The sequence below is a fragment of the Ovis canadensis genome, chromosome 4 (assembly GCF_042477335.2).
Source record: "Ovis canadensis isolate MfBH-ARS-UI-01 breed Bighorn chromosome 4, ARS-UI_OviCan_v2, whole genome shotgun sequence".
Taxonomy (NCBI): domain Eukaryota; kingdom Metazoa; phylum Chordata; class Mammalia; order Artiodactyla; family Bovidae; genus Ovis; species Ovis canadensis.
The window spans coordinates 70,925,197-70,946,567 of NC_091248.1; the positions used below are offsets into that span (position 1 = coordinate 70,925,197).

Below are 21,371 nucleotides of genomic sequence, written 5' to 3' on the forward strand. Positions count from 1 at the left end.
ACTTCAAAAACCCTTGGAATTTCTCTAAGATTATTTTTGTTATGCCAATAAAGTAACTTGTGGTAGGCTTCTAGAATGTTTCAGAATGGGGGTTGATTGCCAGAAAGACTAAATAACTAAGTGATCAAAGTTTAGGGACCCAGAGCCACCCTGACCTCCAAAAAGGAGAGAGGGTCTGGAGACTAAGTTCCATAATTAAATTAAGTATGTGGAGAAGGCAATGGCACCCTACTCCAGTACTCTTGCCTGGAAAATCTCATGGATGGAGGAGCCTGGTAGGCTGCAGTCCATGGGGTCGCTAAGAGTCGAGCACGACTGAGTGACTTCACTTTCGCTTTTCACTTTCATGCATTGGAGAAGAAAATGGCAACCCACTCCAGTATTCTTGCCTGGAGAATCCCAGAGACAGAGGAGCCTGGTGGGCTGCTGTCTATGGGGTAGCACAGAGTTGGACACGACTGAAGCGACTTAGCAGCAGCAGCAGCAGCAGCAGCAGCAGCAGCAGCAGCAGCAGCAGCATGCTCACATAATGAAGCATGTAAAAATTCTGGATACCAAAACTCAGTGAAGATTCTTGGTTGGTGAATACACTGACATGCCAGGAGGTGACAGATACTGATTCTTTGAGAAGGCACAGAAGTTCTGTGTTTAGGGCCCAACCGGATCCAGCTCTATGTGCCTCTTAATCTGACTGTTCCTGATCTGTATCTTTTATGGCTAACGCTTCTCTGAGTTTTGTGAGTCATTCTAGTGAATTAATGAACCTAAGCAAATTATTGCTGGAAATCCCTGAATTTGTAGCCAGTTGGTCAAAAGTGCAGCTGTCCAAGGGAATTTCTGAACTTGTGTGATATCTAAAGAGGGGGCAGTCTTGTCGGGGATGATGCCCTTAAACCCACAGTGAAGTGAAGTGAAGTGAAGTAGCTCAGTTGTGTCCAACTCTTTGTGACCCCATGGACTGTACAGTCCATGGAATTCTCCAGGCCAGAATACTGGAGTGGGTAGCCTTTCCCTTCTCCAGGGGATCTTCCCAACCCAGGGATTGAACCCAGGTCTCCTGCATTGCAGGCGGATTCTTTATCAGCCGAGCCACAAGGGAAGCCCAAGAATGGAAGCCAAGAATGGAAGCCAAGAATGGCTACTGGAGTGGGTAGTCTATCCCTTCTCCAGCGGAGTCTGATGCTAACTCTATGTGGTTAGTTTTAGAACTGAATCAGAGTATATCAGTTGGTTTCAGGCCAGTTGGGGTTGGTGACAGAATTGCCAATTCCCCACGTATTTTCCCCCTTAGATCTTTATCATTTTTAATGTTTAAAAATAAAACACCAAAAGCTGCTGAAGGTTTAGAGTTTACAAGTTAATACAGAAGGGCACATCTGTTGCACATGGTCTTGGCCTGTCAACGGATTTTAAAAAGCCCTACAACATTAAACACAAATCTATTTCTGGCTTTTAAAAAAATTTATTCCCCTACTTTGCTTAGAGCAACTACATTCCATCTTTGATGTTTGGTATATTAAAAAAAAATCACTGTGGATATATGAAATGGGACTGAGCCAATCCACGTAACTTAATCTATATAAGATTAAAACACCCACTGTCAGCATTTTGATAAGTTTTCAGATGAAAACCAGTAACATTTAAATACGTACACAACAGCTACCTGTTTCCGAGGAACTCCTCATTGCAAAACATACAAATGCCATGAAAGCTGTTATCATTTCGTTCTTGTTGCTGTTGCTCCAGAATTTCTTTCTGTAAAGGAAAAACAGATACGTTATGTTATCTGTAATAAATGCATAGCTAGATAGTGAAAAATGTCATGGTCTGGTTAGGAGGAAACTAGAGAGAGGCACAAAGGAAGTAAATGAACACTGATGATATTTCAAATGTCTGCATTCCTGTTCTTGTACCTAAACTCCAAGTCCATACAGTTAAATGCCGGCAGGGAACAAAATCAACACGGTCTTACCATCCTTTCCCAACTTTGTCCTTTCTCCTATCTTTATCAGTCATCTCCCAATCTCACTCTCTTCTAAAACTAAAAATGTGCTCCTTTCTGAAACTCGCAGTTTAGTTTGTAATCAAGTTCTGATCAATGTTTTTTACTTGATCTGTCTTTCATGTTACTTCTCTCCACCAATCCCAATGCTATCACCCTGAATCCAGTCTTTAGTCAGTCATTATGAGATTACTATGAGTAAGTCTCCTAGAGGGTCTGCCTGATTTTAATCCTTTTTTCTACCATATTCATCCTCTCTTTGGCAGGTAGAAAAACCTCTTAGAATTATTTTCGTGTACAATTATCTTGTTACTCTCCAATTGATATAATTTAAAATATGCACCAGTAACATCCTATTCTAGTCAAGGTGGTTCTATACATTGCTTTTCCTTGAGGTGATTTTTATTTCTCTTTGCTGTTTCATTCTTATAAATATTAACTCTTCTTTAAGATCCAAGCTGATTCCCATTTCTGCCATGTAGTCAGTTCTGAACTACAGTACAATAGTTAGAGTTCAGACTCTGACACATTAAATAGAACTAGATTTGAAGCCTGGTGTGCTGCACCCCATGGGGTTGCAAGGAGTCGGATACCACTTAGCGACTGAATGACAACTACAACTCACTTGTACTTGATATTTTATTTAACCTCTATAATACTTAGTTTTTTCAATTTTAAGATGAAAATATTACCTCACAGCACTGTTTACAGGATAAGATCAGAAATTTGTGTAAAGAATTCAGATTGCACATGTGTAAGGTCAGGCCACTCAAGATGGCTGTTCTCCTGCTCTCTGTACATCTCCTGCCTAACCAGTCCTTGCTTCACCTCTATCTTACGTACAAGACTGACCATAAAAAAGGCTGAGTGCTGAAGAATTGATGCTTTTGAACTGTGGTGTTGGAGAAGACTCTTGAGAGTTTCTTGGACTAAAAGGAGATCAAACAAGTCAATCCTAAAGGAAATCAACACTGAATATTCATTGGAAGGACTGATGCTGAAGCTGAAGCGCCAACACTTTGGCCACCTGATGGGAAGAGCCCACTCATTGGAAAAGATCCTGATGTTGGGAAAGACTGAAGGCAGGAGAAGTGGGTGACACAGGGTGAGATGGTTGGATGGTATCACCAACTCAATGCACATGAGTTCGAGCAAGCTCTGGGAGGTGGTGAAGGACAGGGAAGCCTAGCGTGCTGCAGTTCATGGGGTCGCAAAGTGTGGGATACGACTGAGTGACTGAATAATAACACATGACACACTCCTATACACAAGCCTCAGGCCCCAGCTGGTGATTGTTCTTATCAAAGGGGCAGTGAGGGGCACTTACTGGTCTCCTGGTAACTAAGGAGCTCATCTGACCTCACTTCCCCTATAATTGGTAACTTGCTTTACCATCATCTCTTTTGCTTGCTTTATTTTCTGAATGGATATGAAAACTCTTTAAAATTAAAAGGGAGTGTTTTATGCTGTTCTTATTTTACATCTGCATACTACTCTCTAGCTACTCTTCTAACATGAAGCTCAAAATAGGAACTTCATAAAGTCTATTACTGATTCTATAAACATTTATAGGACAGCCTAAAAAGGAGCAGTATCTAGAAGCTTAATAAATTCCATTGGTACTTCTGGAACTATATTGCCAAACATTTAGAAATATTAATCCACTGAAGAAAAAAAATTAAGCAGCTGCCACGATAAAAATCAATTCAATCAACTTCTGGTTTCAGTCATGATGAAAATAATGGATACTGGACTTCTCTTTCCCCTGTAAACTACTATAAAACAAGTTGCTTCATATATTATATCTGTTTTCAGAAAATGGATAATAGCACTGTGATGGATGAGTAAAAATAATACATTGCCAGTTTTCTGCTGGGTAGTATTTTCCAAATTGCAACACAGGGAAGTTAAACCCAAATGAAGGGTATATATCTACCTCAGTTGGTGGAGGAAAAAAAGAAAAAAAGACTGGCATTCAGCATACTTTAAAAGCAAGAGAAGTTTGTGGGACAAATACTAGAGAGAAGAGAGCTTCAGAGGAAGAGCTCAAGAAACCCGGACTGGGATTCTTTGTATCTTTGTCCAAATACTGAGCTCTGTACATATAGGGGTAATCCCTGGTGGCTCAGTGGTAAAGGATCTGCTGAAATGCAGGAGACATGGGTCTGATCCTGGGGTTGGGAAGATCCCCTGGAGAAGGAAACAGTAACCCACTCCAGTACCCTGCCTGGGAAATTCATGAACAGAGAAGCCTGGAGGGCTACAGTCCACGGGATCGAAAGGGTTGGACACAACTGAGTGACTAAACCACCACCACCACCACAACCATTGTATAGGACAAGACTCTGTGAGGCCTGATAGGGGAGTTTCCAGAGGCTGTGAAGCTTAATGGGGATTCTAGAAGTCACAGCACTGGACTCAGTATGTTGGAACTCTGACATACAGAATGGAGAGATCTTACTCAACACTTTAGGCACATACCAAATATAAAAGAACACTTTTTACCTCATGAAGCTTAGGGCTTTCTGTTGGTGGCAGGTGCATAGATAAGGGTAAAGGAAACAAAGGGAGTAAAGTTGATGTATCAGAAAATTTTAATTATCGCTTTTTAAGTGAATCTTACATAAAAACTGAAAGTGACAGTAAAAGTCAAATTAAAGGAAAAGCAAACCTTGATAACATGTATCAGTTCAGTTCAGTTCAGTCGCTCAGTCATGTCTGACTCTGCAACCCCATGAATCGCAGCACGCCAGGCCTCCCTGTCCATCACCAACTCCTGGAGTTCACTCAGAATCACGTCAAACACATCTCAGAGCCCTATATTTACGATTATTTTAGCAGCAACAACAAAAAACCAACAGATAATGCTCTTGAAAAAGATCACTTTAAATACTGTGCAGTAAGGCTGAGCAATACCTTCTTGGCCTGCTCCTGTTTTTGGACTATGAGACCAGTTAACACTTATTAAAATCATCTTTCTGGCTCATATTTCTCAGGCTGGTGATAATATAACCCAAAGTTGGCTAAAGAAATATTTCACTGAATATTTCCCTGGTTTTGACTCAGCACAAACTTAACACATTTCTGAGTTTAAACCACAGTGATACTAAGCCATCTACAGTTTACTTTGGCCAAATTTAAGTTTTATCAGTTTTGACCCTAATTAGTACAACCTAAGGGTAGACATCTGAAGCTGTGTGTAAATTCTTCTTAGGAGAGCCTAATTTGCATTTTGGTGAATTAGAAGGAGCATGGAACAGACAGGGCAGTAAAGCAAGAAGCCACTTTTTAATGGCAAGTAGCTAAAACTGCTCTGTTCTATTTGCATCCTTGAGCTTCCAACCATCTCTACTAATAGAACATGAGCTCCTTTATGCACAAATTATTACAGCAGAGTCTTAAAAAACCAATATAATTAAGTTTATACCCTTGGTGCAACAACAAACACACTACAAATCTGAATGCTCTCTTGAAAATCAAAATAAAATTCTCAAAGGAGAGGAGTTTATAAAACACTTGATTATCCCTTACTCATAAAAGACTGACACTTTTTATGCCAATTCCTATTAGCATTTCATATAGGCTATAAAGAGGTGGCAAGAATACACAGAAAAACTGTACAAAAAAGATCTTCACGACCCAGATAATTATGATGGTGTGATCACTCATCTAGAGCCAGACATCCTGGAATGTGAAGTCAAGGGGGCCTTAGGAAGCATCACTATGAACAAACCTAGTGGAGGTAATGGAATTCCAGTTGAGCTACTTCAAATCCTAAAAGATGATGCTGTGAAAGTGCTGCACTCAATATGTCAGCAAATTTGGAAAACCCACCAGTGGCCACAAGACTGGAAAAGGTCAGTTTTCATTCCAATCTTGAAGAAAAGCATGCCAAAGAATGCTCAAACTACTGCACAATTGCACTCATCTCACATGCTAGTAAAGCAATGTTCAAAATTCTCCAAGCCAGGCTTCAGCAATACATGAACCATGAACTTCCAGATGTTCAAGCTGGTTTTAGAAAAGGCAGAGGAACCAGAGAACAAATTGCCAACATCCGCTGGATCATGGAAAAAGCAAGAGAGTTCCAGAAAGACATCTGCTGCTGCTTTACTGACTAAGCCAAAGCCTTTGACTGCATAGATCACAATAAACTGTGGAAAACTCTGAAAGAGATGGGAATACCAGAGCACCTGACCTGCCTCTTGAGAAATCTCTATGCAGGTCAGGAAGCAACCATTAGAACTGGACATGGAACAACAGACTGGTTCCAAATAGGAAAAGGAGTACATCAAGGCTGTATACTGTCACCATGCTTATTTAACTTATATGCAGAGTACATCATGAGAAACGCTGGGCTGGAAGCAGCAAAAGCTGGAATCAAGATTGTGGGGAGAAATACCAAAAACCTCAGATACACAGATGAAACCACACTTATGGCAGAAAGTGAAGAAGAACTAAAGAGCCTCTTGATGAAAGTGAAAGGGGAGAGTGAAAGGCTGGCTTAAAGCTCAACATTCAGAAAACGAAGATCATGGCATCTGGTCCCATCACTTCACGGGAAATAGATGGGGAAACACTGGAAATAGTGGCTGACTTATTTTTTGGGGCTCCAAAATCACTGCAGATGATGACTTCAGCCATGAAATAAAAGACGCTTACTCCTTGGAAGGAAAATTATGACCAACCTAGACAGCATATTAAAAAGCAGAAACATTACTTTGCCAACAAAGGTCCGGATAGTCAAGGCTATGGTTTTTCTAGTGGTCATGTATAGGTGTGAGAGTTGGACTATAAAGAAAGCTGAGCACTGAAGAATTGATGCTTTTGAACTGTGGTGTTGGAGAAGACTCTTGAGAGTCCCTTGGACTGCAAGGAGATCCACCCAGTCCATCCTGAAGGAGATCAGTCCTGGGTTTTCATTGGAAGGACTGACGTTGAAGCTGAAACTCCAATACTTTGGTCACCTGATGTGAAGAGCTGATTCATTTGAAAAGACTCTGATGCTGGGAAATCTTGAGGGAAGGAGGAGAAGGGGATGACAGAGAATGAGATGCTTGGATGGCATCACCAACTCAATGGACATGAGTTTGGGTAAACTGGGAGTTGGTGATGGACAGGGAGGCCTGGTGTGCTGCGATTCATCAGGTCACAAAGAGTTAGACATGACTGAGCGACTGAACTGTATATATAACAGCGTACTATATATGTAAGTTATCCTAAAAAATGGAATTTATTATTGGTTATTAATTTAAAAATTCTAAAGTACTTTTTTAAGAATTCACAAGTGATAATTTTTAGAAACAGAATTACAAAGAGAATTTTATATTGTTATGGGAAAGGAAATTAGAGGATGAGTTTTACTTTTTTTCAATTAATTGCGTTCACTTGATACAGCATATATATTTTAATAAGTATATATCTCAACACTTATCTTCAAATTTTTACTTATTTATTTATTTTTGGCCATGCTGGGTCTTTGCTGCTGCGAGGGCTTCCCTTTAGTTGTGGTGAGTGGGCGCTACTCTTTAGTTGCAGTGCATGGGCTTCTCACTGTGGTTGCTTCTCTTGTTGAGGAATATGGACTCTATGGCATGTGGGCTTCAGCAGTTGCAGCACGTGGGCTCAGTGGTTGCCACTCTGGGGCTCTAGAGCACAGGCTAACAGTTGTGGCACACAGGCTTTGTTGCACTGTGGCACGTGGGATCTTCCCAGACCAGGGATCAAAATGGTATCTCTTGCACTGGTAGGCGGATTCTCTACCACTGAGCCACCAGGATGTTCAGGCTAGTTCAGTCGCTCAGTTGTGTCTGACTCTTTGCGACCCTACGGACTGCGGCATGTCAGGCTTTCCTGTCCATCACCAATTCCTGGAGTTTGCTCAAACTCACTGTCCATTGCGTTGGTGACGCCATCCAACCATCTCATCCTGTCATCCTCTTCTCCCGCCTTCAATCTTTCCCAGCATCAGGGTCTTTTCCAATGACTCAGTTCTTCGCATTAGGTGGCCAAAGTATTGGAGTTTCAGATTCAACATCAGTCCTTCCAATGAATATTCAGGACTGATTTCCTTTAGGATGGACCAGTTTGATCTCCTTGCAGTACAAGGGACTCTCAAATCTGCTCCAACACCATAGTTCAAAAGCATTAATTTTTTGGCACTCAACTTTCTTTATAGTCCAGCTGTCACATCCATACATGACTACCAGAAGAATCATATCTTTGACCAGATGGACATTTGTTGGCAAAGTAATGTTTCTGCTTTTTAATATGCTGTCTAGGTTGGTCATAGCTTTTCTTCCAAGGAGTAAGCGTCTTTTAATTTCATGGCAGCAGTCACCATCTGCAGTGATTTTGGAGCCCCCCAAAAATAAAGTCTGACACTGTTTCCACTGTTTCCCCATCTATTTGCCATGAAGCGATGGGACCAGACGCCATGATCTTAGTTTTCTGAATGTTGAGCTTTAAGCTAACTTTTTCACTCTCCTCTTTCACTTTCATCAACAGGCTCTTTAGTTCTTCTTCACTTTCTGCCCTAAGTGTGGTTTCATCTTCATATCTGAGGTTATTGATATTTCTCTCAGCAATCTTGATTCCAGCTTGTGCTTCCTCCAGCCCAGCGTTTCTCAGTTAAATAAGCACGGTGACAAATAAGCAGCCTTGATGTACTCCTTTTCCTATCTGGAACCCGGCTGTTGTTCCATATCCAGTTCTAACTATTGCTTCCTGACCTGCATAGAGATTTCTCAGGAGGCAGGTCAGGTGGTCTGGTATTCCCATCTCTTTCAGAATTTTCCATAGTTTATTGTGATCCACACAGTCAAAGGCTTTGGCTTAGTCAATAAAGCAGAAATAGATGTTTTTCTGGAACTCTCTTGCTTTTTTGATAATCCAACGGATATTGGCAATTTGATCTCTGGTTCCTCTGCCTTTTCTAAAACCAGCTTGAATATCTGGAAGTTCAGCGTTCACATATTGTTGAAGCTTGGCTTGGAGAATTTTGAGCATTACTTTGCTACTGTGTGAGATGAGTACAATTGTGCTGTAGTTTGAGCATTCTTTGGCATTGCTCTTCTTTGGAACTGGAATGAAAACTGACCTTTTCCAGTCCTGTGGCCACTGCTGAGTTTTCCAAATTCGCTGGCATATTGAGTGCAGTAGTTTCATAGCATCATTTTTTAGGATTTGAAATAGCTCAACTGGAATTCCATCACCTCCACTAGCTTTGTTCGTAGTGAGGCTTCCGAAGGCCCACTTGACTTCACATTCCAGCATGTCTGGCTCTAGATGAGTGATCACACTGTCATGGTTATTTGGATCTTGAAGCTCTTTTTTGTATAGTTCTGTGTGTTCTTGCCACCTCTTCTTAATATCTTCTGCTTCTGTTAGGTCCATAATATTTCTGTTCTTTATTTTGCCCATCTTTGAATGAAATGTTCCCTTAGTATCTCTAATTTTCTTGAAGAGATTTCTAGTCTTTCCCATTCTATTGTTTTCCTCTATTTCTTTGCATTGATCACTGATCTTCACAATGATCACCAGGATGTTGGGGAAATTAAATAAATAAGTCTTGTTTAGTCTTAAGAGACAAAGCACAGCAGGCCTCTGACCTTGCTTCTAAACTGCATGGACACTGCCCTGATGTGAGTGTAAGCCTTGCAGCACCATAGATAAGATATGGGACAAATCTTGGGACTGTTGAGCCCCTGAAGTGGGTTTGGCCAACCAAGCCCCAGGCTTAACACTCAAGTTTTACAGGATAGAGAAAAACAGCATTATAATGAACTAAGAGATGCAATTTGCTCACAGATTGATGATATTATCAGTTTGCATCCTGAGATTACAACCAGGAACCCAAAACTTTCTGAAGTCTCACCCACAGAGCAGACGCACTGCTTGGGAACCTTCCCCAACTAGGACTCCAGATGTGATGTAGCACGGGATTTCCGTGCTGCATCCCCTTAAGCCTGGATGTTGGTCAACACCCAATTTGGTGATATATATCCTCTGTTGTTTCTATTCCCTATTTTCTTTTAATGTTAGTGTAACATTAAAAAGTGACTTATCTTGTTAACAAATCCTTTGAACCTAAGATGAAAGTGAAAACTCTCAGCAAAACACAGGGAAGCCCTTTAATAAGTACGTATCTTAAAAGCATAGTTACATGTTTGTCACTAAGAGGACTTTTTGAGAAAAATAAGGAGATGCAAGTCAAGATATGGAAATGAACTAGAATGATAAATCCAACAATTAAGGAATCTAAGTATACTGAAGTAGAATGTAATTGTTTTTGTTTTATTCTTTAAATATATTAAGAAATAAAATAATGGCAACATGCTTTCCCTCTTGTCCACTCTAATAAAGCATACTCTATGAAGTGTCCGTCTGTACATTATAAAACAAATAGGAAATTATTATTTCTTAATATAGGAACACCAAATATATACTGATATACTTTTAATCAAATTTTACTTATACATAAAATAAATCATGTGAAGATGAAAGATAAATTATTTTAATTCCATAACTATTATGTCTATAATAGCTTTCCTCATCTTGTAATCAATTCAGCAAATTAAGGAGACAGTTATCTATTTGTTGAAATTGGCTCTGCTGACAATTATGTCAAGAACACCAAATAGTTAGTAAACCTGGAAGCTATTCACGTCAGGTAACTCGGTCACTGTCTCTTTTATTTTTTTAATTGTGAAAACTTTCACAATCAGGAAAGTTGAAAGACTAGTACAATACACATCTGTATACCAAATCAGTTCAGTTCAGTTGCTCAGTCGTGTCCGACTCTTTGCGACCCATGAACCTCAGCATGCCAGGCCCCTCTGTCCATCACGAATATCTATACTCCATAACTGTTCACATTTTGCCACAGCTTCTCTCTCTCTCCTCCCCTCCCATACACCATAGACACATATATATTTAGCACTAAACACCTCTTGCTTTGCTGAACCATTTGAAAGTAAGAAAGCTGCAGACTTCACAACACTTCACTCCTAAATGCTTCAGCATTCTTCTACTGAAAATAAGGGCATTCTCCTATATACAACCACAGTGCCACTAATAATTCCAAAGTAGTGCCTAACACCTGGGTAATACTTAAATTTCTTCAACTGCCTCAAGTATGTCTTTTACTGTTCATCTCTTCCCCAGCTCCCACCAAGACCTTCCTAGGTTCACACATTTCATTTGTTTGTTAGGTGCTCTGCCTCCAAGTCCCCACCCCCCACCCAATTTTTTTTTTAATCCAATTCCCCCACCCTCTGAATTGTAAACCACAAAATAACTAAACAGCCTGGTACTTCGACTCTGATGTCTGGAAAAGGGAAGTTTTTCGCAACTCAATAATGGTCTTCTAAAGTATATGGACAATAACTGTTGAATGCAAGTACTCTGCCTCTAATGAGGTCTACTTACTCAGACCCCTTGAATGGTTAGCAAATCTAGGTGCAAGAGAGCCACATCACCACTATGCCCCTCCATCCTTATTTCCATTGCTGCTAACTTGGTATGATGAGATGAAACAATACAGAGCTTTAAGGATTTCTTTCTTCTGTAGCATACATGTTGATCACTGCTGATGAAGTATTAGGGAGGAAGAAACTGAGTGGAAGACACTTGTGACAAATACTACTACTACTACTACTAAGTCGCTTCAGTCGTGTCTGACTCTGTGCGACCCCACAGACCGCAGCCCACCAGGCTCCCCCGTCCCTGGGATTTTCCAGGCAAGAACACTGGAGTGGGTTGCCATTTTCTTCTCCAGTTTTCCTTTAAAATTGGAGGAAGTTACAGTTCAGTACACACAGGCAAAGTCGTATCTGACCCTTTGTGACCCCATGGACTGTAGCCCACCAGGCTCCTCTGTCCATGGAATTCTCTAGGCAAGAATACTGGAGTAGGTTGCCACTAAATAAGAACTTTTTTTTTTTTTCTTTTTTTCCCTTTCCTCCTGCCCTTCCTTCCTTTTTTCTTTTCTTTCTTTGGTATGATTGGTATTGGTTAGGATTAATGATAGCTATGTTTGAAGTCATTTACAAATAGAAAAATGTAATTTTTGGAGATGACATCTCTGATGGCACATTCAAGCCATCATTTTTGTGGTTGTATTTTTTTCTAAACAAGTCCCATACTAGGTAGATATACTAGATTTTATTCATGGATTTACAGAATAGAGGGATGAAGAGAATGTCACAGATGTTATCTGAACTGCTCAAAGTAGCTGATGAAATCAGATAAAATTTTCATTACAAAATAGGCTTGGATAAAAACCATAGTGGTAAGAATACAACATCAGCTGATGTATTAAGCAAAGAGCCATAATAACAAGCAGTATGTTTGTGTGATTTGTTTAAAATGTCAAGAATGGTAGCAAAGGGGTCAGCACATAGTGTTGCATCTTTGTTCATAAGCTGAAGCAGAGGAAACATTAATGAAACGGCAGACAGAGCAGATGGCATGCAACATAGTCACAGGGAACTGACATGTACGTAGAAAATGAAATTTGTGAGTTAGTTTGGAAATTATAAAAATCAGCCAATTTGGGAAGAAGCAATTTAGAAAATGTCAATTTAGGTAAGTATTTGTATATAGGAAAGAAAAAACTGATGCTTAAATGACAAATACAATGGAAACAGCTTGTATTAACATAAGGAAGTAAAACTAAGGTTGATGTTATTCATACGATATCAAAAACATTTCATAGATACTGACATATTAGATTCGTAATAGTTTCCTGTCTGAATGGCTACACAAGTGACTATGAGAGAAAAGAGCACACTTCTAAGGTTCCCTCCCAACCAGCTCAGAGGCAGCAGTATGGCAGAACCTGCTAGGAATTCTCAGTCCAGGGGCCTAGTTGTGCTCCTCCCATAGAGAACACCATAAATCTCCCAACCAAAGTTAGAACAGCGGCCCAAAGGCTCCACAGAAAGGCTGCAGAACTCCTTATTCCTCATGCTTTCCATTTCTAGAACCATGGATTATCTCGGAGGTGTCTGGGATTATTTAATTTACACCTCCATCTTGTTGTCATAAGTATTTCAAGTGGTTATAAAACAATATAGCAGAAAAATTAGTAAAGGAAGAAAGAAAAATTAGGGTGGGATGGGCACACAAATTGAAGATTAAAAGAAAAAAAGAAATATAAATGTACATCCACACATTCAAACCTCTAGGTGCTTCAATTTTGGCTACTGGCTTTCATAGAAAAGGGAAACAGTTGGACAGGAGTTCATGTAACAAAGAGTTTTGCTGGCTTTGTCCCCTGTTCCTAGGAGACAACCTCTAAAGCCCTGGAATTCCTTGAGTGTTTGGAGTGTCTTTGTTACTCCTGGTGGGCCTTTTGACGTCACCTGATAGTTTATGCTAAATGAGATAACTCCAGGATGGGGACTGCCATGTTCAAAGACCAACATGTGATCAGTTGGCTAGGGTTTTGAACCACAGGACATCAGCCTGACTTCAGGAAGGGGAGGGGAATGGGAGTTTGAGTTCAATCATGTGGTCAGTGAGTCAATCAATCAAACTTAATGGGGTTTCAGCAAAAAGTCTAGACACCAAAGCTCAGGTAAGGTTTCCTGAGTGTGTATTGTTATAATATAATACTGTGTGTATTGTTATACACTGATGTATCAGAAGAGCAATACATCCCTGGGGACGATGAAAGCTTTGTGTTTGGGGTTCTCCCAGACCTTACCCTATGTATCTCTCTGGCTGGTTCTGATTTGGTCTTATTTCTACAATAAAATCTGTAATAATAAACGTAGGCTTTCCTGAGCTTTCTGAGTTATTATAGCAAACTAATGAACCTGAGGGGGCATAGTGGGAACCTCTTGAATTTGCAGCCAGCTGGTCAGAAGTGAAGGCAGCTTAGGGAGCCCGCAATTGTGGCTGCTGTTTGGAGAGATGATAGTCTTGTGAAGCCTGGCCTAACTCTGGGAAGTCAGAAGCCATTAATAATAAGTATACTATGTGATAGAATGGGCAATATACTTAGAATGTGTATGTGTGTTAGTTGCTCAGTAGTGTCTGACTCTTTGTGACTCCAAGGACTGTAGCCCACCAGGCTTCTCTGTCCATGGAATTCCCCAGGCAAGAATACTGGAATGGATTGCTATTCCCTTCTCCAGAGGAACTTCCCAACTGGGAGACTGAACTCTGGTCTCCTGCATCACAGGCAGCTTCTTTTACGTTTTGAGCTATAGTGAAGTCCATATACTTAGAACAAAGAGACCAAACAAAACAGACTGTGTCTCATATTGATTCTTCAAAGCCAGCTATCATGCCAAAGCATATCCCGAAACTTAGTGAAAGCGATGCAGAGGGGTAGGGTAAGAACCATGAGGATACAATAGATAGCTGTTTCCTTCTGACTGGAGGTTGACAGTTTAAGACTTCCTAGAAAAACTGTGACCTTCCCTAAAAAAATTTTCCCTGAACATGGCTTTTATAAATACTGGTTGATAATATTCTCAACTTTGTCCTTCCAGTCAAGTAGCTTGATTGTTGCTTTTCTAAGCTGACTTGGATGCGCAGCCACTGGCCTTAGAAGGCAACTGGGAGACATCTGAGTTGACTCTGTCTTATGAAAGCTGCAGAGTCCTAAACATGAACAGGAGTTGACATGGAAAGTCATTTAACTCTTTGTCAAAAATGACTCAAGGGGACAGACACACACTAGATAAAAAGAGTCCCCTAAAAAAATCATTTTTATTCCCCATCTCACCCCCCTAACACCAACTACTAGCCTCCAAAGTTGTACCTCATTTATCATGGTCACAATTTTTAACACAGATTAAAGTTTAAAGAAGGTGTCACCAGTTGCCCAGCCCTGATTTTGGGGAGGGGGGGTAAGTTGGGGGCTGTCAGGAATGTACCCAAAGAACACCTGCCAATGAGTGACATAATTTGTTAGCACATCCTCCAATGACAAATTTCCAACAAAATGTATACCAAGGTACATTAAACATAGTAATTTACTAATATAATAATTCACTGATAACTATGTCAAAAGGCCAAGATTAGATATTAAACAATAATAGGTTTTGGAATTTATTCATGACAACCAGTTAGTAAGGCCAACTGTCTCTCTTAGTAGACAAATACATATGTGTGCATATCTTTCTGAATTCTATTAAATGAGGAGAAGCATCTACTTTAACCAAAAGTGGCATTTAATCACTTAGAATTGATACTTTTGAACTGTGGTGTTGCAGAAGACTTGTGTTGTTGAGAGTCCCTTACTGCAAGAAGATCAAACCAGTCCATCCTAAAGGAAATCAGTCCTGAATATTCATTGGAAGGACTGATGCTGAAGCTGAAACTCCAATACTTTGGCCACCTGATGTGAAGAACTGACTCACTGGAAAAGACCCTGATGCTGGGAAAGATTGAAGGCGGGAGGAGAAGGGGATGACAGAGGATGAGATGGTTGGATGGCACCACTGAGGTGATAGACATGAGTTTGAGTAGGCTCTGGGAGTTAGTGATGGACAGGGAAGCCTGGTGTACTGCAGTCCATGGGGTCACAAAGGGTGGGACATGACTGAGCAAATGAACTGAATTGAACTGAATCACCTAGATATTAACTAAAATAAAGCAAAGGGAGGAAGAATTTCACTCTGCTTAGGATGAGGAAAGCCACAAGAGAACATCCTTACAATGAGAAAAAGTTGGATTAAAAAAAAAGAAAAGACAAACCCTAAACAAACAAAATCCCTGCACAACTTATTTTGACTCCAAGAAAGCTGAAGTCAAAAGGCAACCAAACTGAATTCCAAAAGGTGACAAACTCTCTAAAGAGAGGCAGGGATACAGGAACTATTTCACCTTTGGCAGAGCAAGAGATGAAAAGGGCAAGAAAGAAGAAAAGAGCTGAAATTTTAAAGAGCCCTGGGAGTCCTGGACACAAGGATATCCAGCTCTTTTCCACAGGCTTCCTCCAAGATCTCGGGAGAAAGATTGGCAGTAGAGAAAAGACACATGAACAATGGCCCTTCCATGGTGTGATAGTCACTCAGTCATGTTTGACTCTTTGTGCCCCCATGGACTATAGCCTGCCAGGCTCCTCTGTCCATGGAATTCTCCAGGCAAGAATACGGAGTGGGTTGTCATTTCCTTCTCCAGGGGATTTTCCCAACCCAGGGATCAAACATGGGTCTTCTGCATTGCAGGCAGATTCTTTACCATCTGAGTCACCAAGGAAGCTACTATTAAGAGACATTTCTTTTTTTTTTTTTTTAAATTTTTATTTTTTAAATTTTAAAATCTTTAATTCTTACATGCATTCCCAAACATGAACCCCCCTCCCACCTCCCTCCCCAGAACATCTTTCTGGGTCATCCCCATGCACCAGCCCCAAGCATGCTGCATCCTGCGTCAGACATAGACTGGCGATTCAATTCACATGATAGTATACATGTTAGAATGTCATTCTCCCAAATCATCCCACCCTCTCCCTCTCCCTCTGAGTCCAAAAGTCCATTATACACATCTGTGTCTTTAAGAGACATTTCTAAGTATAAAGACAAGTCAACTTAAAGAGTATCTGCAGATAACATGCTTGATTTTACCTTATAATCTATAGACAATATATTAGAATATTTAATGAATCCATACACTTTTTTCAAAGGAATACCTGAAACAGAAGTAACAATAAAGTTCTAAATGACAATCATCAATCAGATGAAATAATTTAGATGAAGCTTATCTCTCGCAAAGAGATGAGGACTGGGCAAGTACTAAGGAAGAAAATACAATGTGCTTTTAACTGTATGAAAAATAATGTTCAGTTCCCTGTTGCTTAACACAGTTCTGTTTTCGTCACATAAATGCTCTATTCAAATTACTGTCTGAATACTTTATTAAAACTCCGTTTCTGGCCTTTGTTTTTGAATCTGTTTGCTTCCTGGGACCTTGCTAGTTTCTGTCAGTTCTTTAGCTGCTGGCTGGGGGAGGGACCACGGTACCACACTGATACAAAGCAGAGGTCTGCACTGCTGGGGGATAGGGGCAGGGATACTAAGAAGTAAAACTAGAGTATTACTGAGTTCTTTTTGACTGTACAAGAGTGTTTCGTGGTATAAGAGCTGGATATAAAGTCAGACCTGGAAGATCCTAACTTGGAAGTTTTAAAGCAAGTCTGACAGTGCATTTTTCTTAGAATGTTCAAGAAAGTTATAGGCATGTATTTTGGTATAAAAGGATTTAAAAATAAAATTAAAAAACTTACAATGCTCAAAATTTACACAGATGAAGGTCTGTCTTTTTAAACTTGGGGCAGGTCTAGCCAGAAGCTGATGGGATAGCAGGGAAAGAAGGGAGATAGAGGAGATCCGCAGCACCAGCCTCAGCCCATTCTGCACACCTGGCTAAATCCAGGGACCGGTAAAGGTCCACAGTATATTCACTTTTTGCTTACATGCTGGGATTATGAAAGATCCTCACAAGAAAAATGGATAAAACATGAGTGTTTGGGAATCTTTGAGGAGGAGACACCTTGAAGAAGAACAAATCCTGGAACAGTTTAGAATTTGTTTATGCTTTCAGCTACTGATTAAAGTTCAGGGTAAAAAATGAAGCAGTAGACGGTCAACAAAATGGAGGCTTAAAAGAAAACTAATAAAAATTCTTTTTAGGCAATGCAGAAAAAGGTCTGTACTGTTGATACAAATGAATCACTAGCTTTCTTCTGAAGTAACTTGTTTCCAATACCAAAACCCAGAGGCATACCAAAGCCCCTGATACACATATGGAACCCTGAGGAGCCTTTGCTCTTAAATAAGAGTGGGAACATTTGTTACTTCCAAGCACAGCACTGGGGATTCTGGACTGGCACTGCTTTGGGGAACAGACATTAGGGTATGAAGAATGGTGCGTCAGCCATTGCTGGTAATAAAGCAAGCAATCAAAGAAGTCTGCTGCCTACTTCCTATTCTTCATCCCCCGTACCAACCAGAGTAAAGGATTTGAAAGTAACATGGACAGGTCTATTTTTTGGTTGAAAACAGGTGACATGGACACTTCATCTGGCTAAAACACATGCCATTTATTCAGCCAAGATTTCTCAAAAGTTAGCTAAACATTTGGTTTTACACTGGGCACTGCAACCTGTGACTTCTTCTTGTTCATAATCTCAAATTCAGAATAGGTTTAAATTTTTCGTACCCACTGAAAAGAGACTTTAGTAAATTAACCAGTCAACATAAGTTTTGAGTATCCACACTGTAACTGGTAGCTAAATCAATGCTCCACAGAAGGCAATTTTTCTTAAATCACTCCAGTCACCCATTTGAATTACTCTAAATATCTTTATGTTCCAGAAGCATTCCAAAGGCATTCATTAGCCTATAGATCCATTTTAAAGGCTTATCTCAGATACAACCATCTCCAAAATCTCTTCCTTTCCCTTCAGAAAAGCCATGAGATTTTAGAGAAGAGCATTCCAAGTAGAATAAATAGAAAGTGGTGCTAGCTGGAGCTTCCTGTATCTGAGGAACAGAGACATGGCCAGTGTGATGGGACACAGTTAGCAAAGAGAGTGGGTGAGGGAAACAGGTACCACCCTTTGAGATCTTGGTAAGGAGGCTGGATTTTTATTTTAAATAAATTTGAAAGTATCAGCAAGTTTTAATACTAGAGTTATGTGAATTGGACACGTGAGTACTCAAAGAGTTACAGTAAAAGCTTATTTTTTTCCTATCATACCCTTTATTTTATCTAACACTCAAAATGAGAAAATTAAAGTATAAAAAGCTCAATAACATTAATAATATAAGGATTAGGGGACAAGTACGTAACAAAGTAAAATGGAAACATGGACAAATTTTATATATGATATTGATGTCCTGTTTCAACCACTTTCAGGACAGAATCTGCCTGTAACTTAAATATTTTAGAAACTTTCTGACCTGAGGTCAAGTAAAAAGCTACTTTTTCCCAAAGAATTGCTCTCTTAAGTGTCAAAAATTGCTAGATAACCCGGGGAAAGACTAATCTGCCTGCCAGAATCTGATGATGTAAGCATTAGAATTTATGTTAGCAATGTAACTCATGCAATATACTTAAAAACACGTCTCTGCAGGTAGAGGCAGGAATAACAGCATTAAAACAAGGATTATCAAAGATACAATACAGTTTCTTAAATGTAAAAGTCCAGTGTTCTCTGCATTTTGAGGTGGTGAAAAGTTAAGTTTATGGCAATATCAAGATGTCTTAAATGAATAAGAAAATGCACGTCAATGATTAAATGAAGACAGTAAAACAAAAAAGCTAGGGAGAAATTTTTTAACTGGATGATGATACACACTCCCCCAAATCCATGAGATCTGATCTGACTAGTATCTCACCTTTTTGAAAGATATCAGTACCTCCCACCCTTTTTGAAACTGCAAAGATGAAGGCAATAACCATCTGTTTGCTACACAGGACACACTGTCAGTATTTTTCTCCTACTTTGAATCTCCATGAGATGGCTTTTGAAGAGTAAGGAAGAGACAGGATAGTGAGAACATCTTTAAAAAACTAACTAGAAGAGAAAAAAAAATTATACAGCTTTAACCATTTACATGGAATAGATCATCACAATGAAAAAAAGAGAAGTTGAACTACAGAACAAAAAATTGCAAGAGTTAAACACATGAGACCTAGAAAAGCCCAATTTTTTTCTTAATTAATTAAATTGCTTAAAAATTCAAGACTTTATTTCTTATTGTATATACTACTTGGATTACCTACATTTCTTAATGAAACTTTTGTTTAAAAGATTTTTAATTAATTTGTTACAATATTGTTTCTGTTTTATGTTCTGGATTTTTGGCCATGAGGTATATGGGATCTTAGCTGCCTAACTAGGGAATGAACCCAGACCCTCTGCATTGGAAGGTGAAGTCATAGCCACTGGACTGCCAGGGAAGTTTCTTAATTTCTATTTGTATTAAAGATATCAGGGACTCTATCCTACCTAGGCAAGAAAAGACAGACTTTAAAAAATTGAAAGGTGCTATGGAGACTGTGAAATACTTACTTGCCTTTTACACTAAAGAAGAGAGAGGCTATCAGCATGAATCAGTATAGCATTATCTACCTAAGAAAGTATCTTACTGGCTAAACTTAGAGTCAGGTATAACCTATGTTTCTATAAAGATAGAAGAAATTTGAAAAACAAATTATCTTCGAGTTTTAAAAGAAAATATAAGTGGCTTTGTGCTCATGCTCAGTCACTTCAGTTGCACCTGACTCTTTTCGACCTTTTGGCCTATAGCCCACCAGGCTCCTCTGTCCATGGGAATCTCCAGGTAAGAATATTAGAGTGGATTGCCATGGCTTCCTCCAGGGATCTTCCTGACCTAGGGACTGAACTTGAGTCTCCTGCATTGCAGGCAGATTCTTTACTGCTGGGCCATGGGGGAAGGCCATAAGTAGCTTACGCTGAAAGAGATTAGACTTTCTATTTACCACTGACCTAAGATAACAAGAAATTAGATGGGAAAAAAAAAATCTTAGCAATGGAAACAGAATACTACTATTTATTTCCCTGTTCATCCATTTTTATTAATTCTAAAAACTGTCTATTTTGAAAATGTTACATTTGCTTATAGAAGGAAGTTCCAATTTGATAAAGGATCCTGATAAAGAATGGTGCTTGGCGTTGGATAACAGGAGCTTGAGCTCTTTCATTTCTACTTAATACAGAACAGAACTGAGGCCATGAGCACATCTCCTCGTATCTTCAAACTTGTTTTTCCATCTAAACAGAGACAATGGTATTGCCTTAGTGATCTCACAGAGACAATGTATATACAAATTGCCATGTAGATTTTAAGTTCTTGTTGAAGTTCAAAGTGGTAAACTTTAGGATTCAGTTTAGTATTGTTTCAGACTGTGCATATATTTGTTTCCTAAATGAAAACACTAACTAAAATGAAGGTTAATATCACTCAAAGGTCACTCAAGCTAACTTCATCTCTGTTGCATTGTTAATAATGATGTTATAGTCAACCAGAAAGATGTTATGGGGAGGGAGGTGGGAGGGGGGTTCATGTTTGGGAACGCATGTAAGAATTAAAGATTTTAAAATTAAAAAAATAAAAAAAAATTATATGCAAAAAAAAATAAAATAAAATAAAACAAAACAAAACAAAAATAATGTTATAGTCAATGGGAAACATCTCATATTTAGGAAAGTTACTCTAGATGCAATTATAAAATTTATGCTACAAAGCTAGTAATTATGCAAGAAAGATATAAATATATTTTATTTTAAAGTCGCTGATATAATAATTTGATCCTTTATTAAAAATTTCTGAAATCTATAAAGAAAAGTGGCACAAGGGAGAAAAATTTTAGTGGGGATATA

The 21,371-nt window shown here is 39.3% G+C and overlaps 1 protein-coding gene across 1 annotated transcript in view; it reads right to left on the reverse strand.

Moving 5' to 3' along the window:
- ZNF277 (zinc finger protein 277) overlaps positions 1-21,371 on the reverse strand; it is a 133,050-nt gene that overhangs the window by 23,471 nt on the left and 88,208 nt on the right. The window contains exon 5 of the mRNA XM_069587996.1: positions 1,664-1,755. Within this exon, the coding sequence (XP_069444097.1) occupies positions 1,664-1,755 (92 nt within the window). The remainder of the gene's footprint in view (positions 1-1,663; positions 1,756-21,371) is intronic.